This window comes from Tiliqua scincoides, chromosome 5, assembly GCF_035046505.1.
Source record: "Tiliqua scincoides isolate rTilSci1 chromosome 5, rTilSci1.hap2, whole genome shotgun sequence".
Taxonomy (NCBI): Eukaryota; Metazoa; Chordata; class Lepidosauria; order Squamata; family Scincidae; genus Tiliqua; species Tiliqua scincoides.
In genome coordinates this window covers 26,279,566-26,285,804 of record NC_089825.1, presented here as the reverse complement: position 1 = coordinate 26,285,804, position 6,239 = coordinate 26,279,566, and the positions used below count along the sequence as shown (strand labels likewise).

At 38.3% G+C, this 6,239-nt stretch overlaps 1 protein-coding gene across 2 annotated transcripts in view; it reads right to left on the bottom strand.

The window, feature by feature from the left end:
• Window positions 1–6,239, bottom strand: part of ANKIB1 (ankyrin repeat and IBR domain containing 1) — a 79,230-nt gene continuing 72,991 nt past the window's right edge. Inside the window, exons 18-20 of one of the 2 annotated variants that reach the window (XM_066626946.1) lie at window positions 4,834–4,936; window positions 3,898–4,031; window positions 1–3,552 (exon numbers count right to left, since the gene is read on the bottom strand). In XM_066626946.1, the coding sequence (XP_066483043.1) occupies window positions 2,800–3,552; window positions 3,898–4,031; window positions 4,834–4,936 (990 nt within the window). In that variant the 3' untranslated portion in view covers window positions 1–2,799. The remainder of the gene's footprint in view (window positions 3,553–3,897; window positions 4,032–4,833; window positions 4,937–6,239) is intronic. The other variant, XM_066626947.1, reaches the window with a different exon arrangement.

Below are 6,239 nucleotides of genomic sequence, written 5' to 3'. Positions count from 1 at the left end.
TTTAAGTAATAAATGTTTAATCAAAGAATTGTACATATTATTAACAGCATTCATTTGGCCAAACATCTACATGGTTGTAATATCCTACTGTATATAAAGTGGGAATGTATCAAGTATAGACTATGAAAGTGCAAATAGCATTTTCAAGATTAGAGTATTTTTTTTTTTTACATTATAAAATTAATTGGTTTACAAAATAGGCTTGCCAAACTTTCTTTCTGAATTGTAAATTCAGTTACTGGGGTGGTCTTAAATTTTAAAGTAGTACCAAGAAAATACAAATTTAATATGCTAAATTCCATGCTCAGAATAAAGTTAACACAGAAACAATGGAATATACTGCACAATCTAAAGCAAGTTACGAAAAACCAGAACCCACAAACTTCACTATCATCACAGAGGGCACTCGTACATCTTATCTTAGCTTTGCAAGAAATCCTAATGCAATACAAAAAAGTGTGTGTGAGAATCATTCTGTTTGGAAACTGTAACTCAAGAAAGCTGTGTGTGTGTGTGTCTCAAATTAATTTTAAGTGTAAGATCAATTATCAAGGATAGAATCTTGAAGAACTATTTTTAGGTTAAGAGGAGTTTATATCAGACAACAGTTTAAATAGTTTTTGAAGGCTGGCAAAGGGGCTCAACATCAATACTTTCAGGGCAATTAGAAGCCAAGCTAGAAAATGTAATGGATCTACCAAATACAGTAACAGAGCAGCAGATTATTCCTTCTGATGAAATTTCCAGAAGAAACAGATTTGTTTTTGATTTTTGGAGTAAATATATATTTTTTCAGTATTATGAGCTACGGGGACTGCAAGATTCCAGCATTAATCTTTAAATGAGAGTTAAAACACTTTTTCTTGTAACTCACAGTTAATATACATACAACCTTATTTGCCATCATAATACTTTACTATACACACTCAGTAGCAAGAAACCTTTATATCAGACATCAGCAGATCTCTCATATCAAGTCAAACAGAAAAATGGAGCACTTTATTTTGCTTGTGTTATTCTAGGCTTTGATTATATGCAAGCAAAACAGTAATTTAAACAATTTCTAGTTAATAGTACAAACTGCATCACTGTAACTTACAATGAGGTTCTGATGCTTTTAAGTCAATCTCAACAAGATTTTATTTTTTTAAACAGTAGGACACCACTAGGAAAGGTCTTTTTTTTCTTCCTTTTACATTAAACAGCAACCACACATCAAACGAATATTGTGCAATTGAAAGAATACACAGTAGTGTTTATTTATATAAAAACTTTGAACACTTAGGGTATGATACCTCCCTACATGGGCACAGCATCTGCACACTGAGAGATCCCTCTTCAGAGCCCCATTTTTCCTCTTCCCTTCCTGCAGTGTGTATGCAGAGATGGCATAGCTGCAATCTGGGGAATAAGAAGTTTGTACATACCTTTCTTATTCCCACCCATCCATCCTGCTTCACTCAGTTAAATTATGCAAGGTAGAGCTCATATGACTTGACTGAGTGGTGCCAGAAGGCAAAATGAGAATATGAAAAGCACAGACTATCTTGGTGTGTAGGCCAAGTTAGGGGAGAGGAAAACAAGGCTCTTAAGCCCTATGGAGATCCTGCCACTTGTGGGTGCTGCACCTGTATGGGGAAGGATTGTACCCTATTTAATTATTTACTGTAAAGGCAAGGCCATGAGTGGTTTTTACAGAGGTCTCTGCAATTCATAGCATAGTAACTCCAGAACAGATAACTGAACTTAATTACTCATTTAACTGTGGCAACTATCTATTTGAGTTAGGCAAAGGCACAGAAACATGTTGCATGTAATATATTATTAAACCTTTTATTATGGGACTGCCTTTAATTTTAAGATGCCATATTTCAGTATTTTCTAAAACACCACCATTAAAAGCAACTGCACTACTAGTGCAAAGAATGGATAATTATGAAAACAAACTATGATTGCACTTTCATTAAAGTGTCTTTTCAATACAGCATAGCTGCTGCTAATCAACTGTATTTCAATGTTTAAAATAAGAAGTGTTATTGGCAGAATTACACTTAATTAATTTAAGGTTCAGGTTATATTAATGCAGTCACCATGGCAATGAATGCCAGTTAAATTTGGAAAAGCAATGCTTTCAAGTGGTCTTTCCATCACAAGGAACTATGGGCTATCTTTAAAAAAGAAACACTGCATACTTTTATGTTAAAGTTGGTTTGCTATTCACAGTTTGGCACATCAGTACTGTAAATAGAATGAAAACAAAATCCCACTCCTTGGTTTGCAGCACTAAAGAGAAGCATCATATACTTCAGTTCACACTGCTAGTTAGAGATTAGCTGGGGAAAGACTATGGAAAAACAAAAGTTTATTTTGTTAAAAGACAATTACATTTGGGGGTGGGGGGGGCAGAGGAAAAGAAGCTTTCTTGGGATCAGTAACCCAAACAAGTCTCAATAAGCTTTAAATCCATATCTTCAAGTTAAGGACCACCAGCCTAAGGCAAAATAGATGCTGCACTGTATTAGGAATGTGGAGTACAAACTATTTATTCCTCTCTTTTCAAAGCAAGCAAGACACTTATTGTCAAATGCAATGGAAATTCCCTGAAAAGTTCACAGAATCATCATAAAGAACTCCAAGGGAACTCCTATGTTTTCCATCTATCTATACCACTGGTAAACAACCAAGCTCTGCTTATGTGGGCCAAAGTCTCCAGAATGCATACTCCACATAATGTACCTCTGGCAACTGCCTACCCATTTAGGCTCCATGATCAATTTCTGTGTACAGACTTTTTTGTGGTTACACCAAATGTACATGTTCAGTCAGTTCAGTGGATATTTGAGATGTTGGAGCTGAAACATCCCCTGAAACTTCAAGATGGCCAATTGCCTCCCCAGTAGCTCCCCCACTTCGTGGCACTGCTTCTCTTGGAAGAATGTCTCTAGCAGCAGCACTCTCTTCTGTCTGTGTGCCTCTGCCTTCGTTTTTGAGTGCATCCTCAAAAAGTGCATGCTTTTCTAGAGGATCCTGTCTTATATCAGGAAGGTGTGGTTGCTCCGCAGACCCTTCTTCAGTACAAGGCTGCTGTGAATCGTCATCTGTTTCTGTACTTGCTGAAGGAATGAGTGCAATACTTTGAGGATTCATGTCATGGAACCAGGCCATAATGTTTCCAAGGAGGTTTTCATTTATGTTGGGGTCCTGGCTACTTGAATCAGCTTCACTAGAGGTTGAATACAATCCACTTCTTGCATCACTGAAAGCATGAGAACTAAGATGATCAGCTGAAAAGGGATCACTGTCTGCACTTAGTTTCATTAGACTATCTCCAAGTTCTAAAAGCTCAGAGCTACTTAAAGCAGCTCTTGGATTATCTATATTTATGGGGCCAGAGTCCAACCGTGTAGGCAAAGAAGTACCTATTGCTCCTAAGGAAGTTTCATTTGTCAGAAAGTCTCTAGTTTCCTCATCAATAACCAAGCCAGATTCTTGCAATGATAACTGAATAGCAAGCAGGATGTTTGGGTCATCTTCATCCAAGGAACTCAGAGCCTATGACAGTTATAAGAAGGCTTTTCAGAATTAAGGAATACACAAGTATGTACTATAGCATTTTTTTACCCAAATTACCTCCAAGTTTGTATTGCACATTACATTTACTCATTCATGGTAATTAATCGATTATAGTACTTAATATGCTAAAATGATCTTATGCTGTGATCCAAAGCATGCTTATTTGGAAGAAAGCCCCCCCAAATTAATAGGATCTACTTCCAATTATACATGTTTAGATGTTATGATCATCATATCTCAACAAGAATCAATTGACAAATACAAAAGGTAAGTGTTTGCAAGATAAAAATACAACCAAAGGGGGAAAGGAACCAAGTAATATACCTGCAGAGAATCTTGGTTTTCAGAGTGACTGACAGGGGTATAGTCATGAAGAGAAGAGCTGTGAAGGATGCTCATGGAAGCTGAACTCACCATGGAATTACCATGTCGTCTGTTACTGCCAGCTTCTTGGGTATCTGGTGAAGTGGAAAAAAGGTAGATATTTAAAATCAGCACAAAAACATTTTCCTTTTAAATCATTGAGAAAAGCCCAAAAACTTCAACTCAGTCCAAATCTTGCGATGCAGTTAGTTAATTAAAACACAAACCACTGAAGGGACGAAAGAACAGCTTACAATTGCTGATATGAAGCAGATTTCAGATGAGTCAGATCACTACCTCATCTAGCTTGGTATAGTTTACACTGACTGTCAGCTGCCACTCAAGGTAAAAGGGTGTTTCTCAGCCATACTTGGAGACACTGATTGAACCTGGGACACTAATCTTCCTGTCCAAAAAGACTGGTGAAGTCTACTAGTCTTTTGCTCTTGGTAATAGTGTGATGAATTGTAGTACCTCAAGGAACAACTATCAGGGGGATGAGATGTTAGGAAATTACGTAAGAAACCCAGAAAAAGGTTATATGCTGATCGGGACCCACCTTTTGATACCATGAAATATCCCTCATTAAGGTGGTCACACTTGACTGGGTCTTTGAAAGGAAGCAACAGTGCACAAGGCAGAGTATTATTCAAATAAGAAATTCCTATAATTTGAAGCTGATTTACAATGATAGATTATGGCCTGAGGAATACTTTATGCTTTTCATCTTAAGTATCGATCCATGTATATCTGCTCAGATCATTTCACTTCACAATAATCTCAAACAAATTACTTGCTTTGAAAAGGGCTCTCAACCTCTACTGCATTTCTGTCAAAAACAAGGAATAGTGTAACCACTTTTGAATAAAAGGATAGGCTTTTGGTGCCAAACCTCACCTAAGGTGCTCTCACTTGGATCATCAGGATCTGGAGCATTACTAAGCAGACTTCCACGTAGACGCTGTCTGTGCCTCCTCCGATACTGAAATTCAGCATATTCCTGCATAAACCAAAGGTTACAAAATACAGGGGAGCATGCAGTAATATTTTTGGGCATAACAAACAGCACAGTTAAAGAAAAAACAGCGCCTGTGATTTTATGCATTATAAAATCACCCATTTTAATAAACAAACAAAAAACAGCCACCTACGCCGTGCAAGCTTTTTTAGAAATCAGAAAATATATCACATAATCCCAAGCGCACCAAGTTATTAAACTAAATTAGCAAAACTGTCTACAAAGCTGCTGCTGTTTGACTACTTGCAAACTACTTTTTAAGGCCTATGTACAATTATTTTATTATGCACGCTTTAAAATTTATCCAGAACCACCTTTCAGAGCGCGATACCATAGTCTTTCGAGACTGAAGATTGCCAACTACTACTTTAAAATTTAACTATCAGGTATCATACTAATGAATTGGATTCTGTTTCATATGTCAAACTGGAGATATTCTGAGGCCAACTGACAGGTTTGCAAGCAGGAACAGAACTCACTTTTGCTTAAAATGTTTCGAATGCGCTAAGGGTGGATATAAGACAGCAACAATGTGTACAGATCTTTCCAATAAACAAAACGTAGAAACATCACAAATATTTCAGTGAGATAATGTGTTCAGCTTATTTCAAGGGGGTTGACATTGTCCCTGGTGGAAGAGGACATTCCATACAGATGGATTAGTCCCTCACCCAACCACAAAACTGTGCAAGGCAGGAACTGTCTGGGTGACTTCCCAGCTTGTGGAGGCAGCTTGTGGAGTCACAAGTTCTAATTGACTCAGAGGATGATCACCAGCAGAGTGGCTCTGGTTAAAGTTTGAAGAATTTTGCTCTCTGCTTCCTCCCAAAAGGTTCCTTATTTAGGGACTGCCTTTAAGGACTGGAAGGAAAGTGTGAATTTTTTGCGGCAGCAAGCTCCTGGTGGCCTTTGCCAGGAGCAATTAATTAAATTGTGTCAGGGGAAAGACAGAAGCCTCTAGCAGCACCACCTTTATTTTTACTGCCGTTGTTTCCCCAGTGGAGGACAGTGGCATTTTAAAGCCGACATGACTGTTCTCCTTGCTGAAATACAAGGCACACTGAGATCCGATAGGGTTAAAGCCTGGTCTGCGCTGTTTTGCTTTGGAGGCAGATAGGGTGTCACTGGCAGGGCCCCCAACCTAGCCAGCACGAAGCTTGGTGTAAGCTGGAGGTCAGACAGGGCTTTGGTAGGGTACTGAGGAGCACCAAGCCTGTCCAGTGGGAAAGACCATCTCTGGGACAGTCTTGAGGAGAATGGTCACCATTTTGGTTCCTATAAAGCT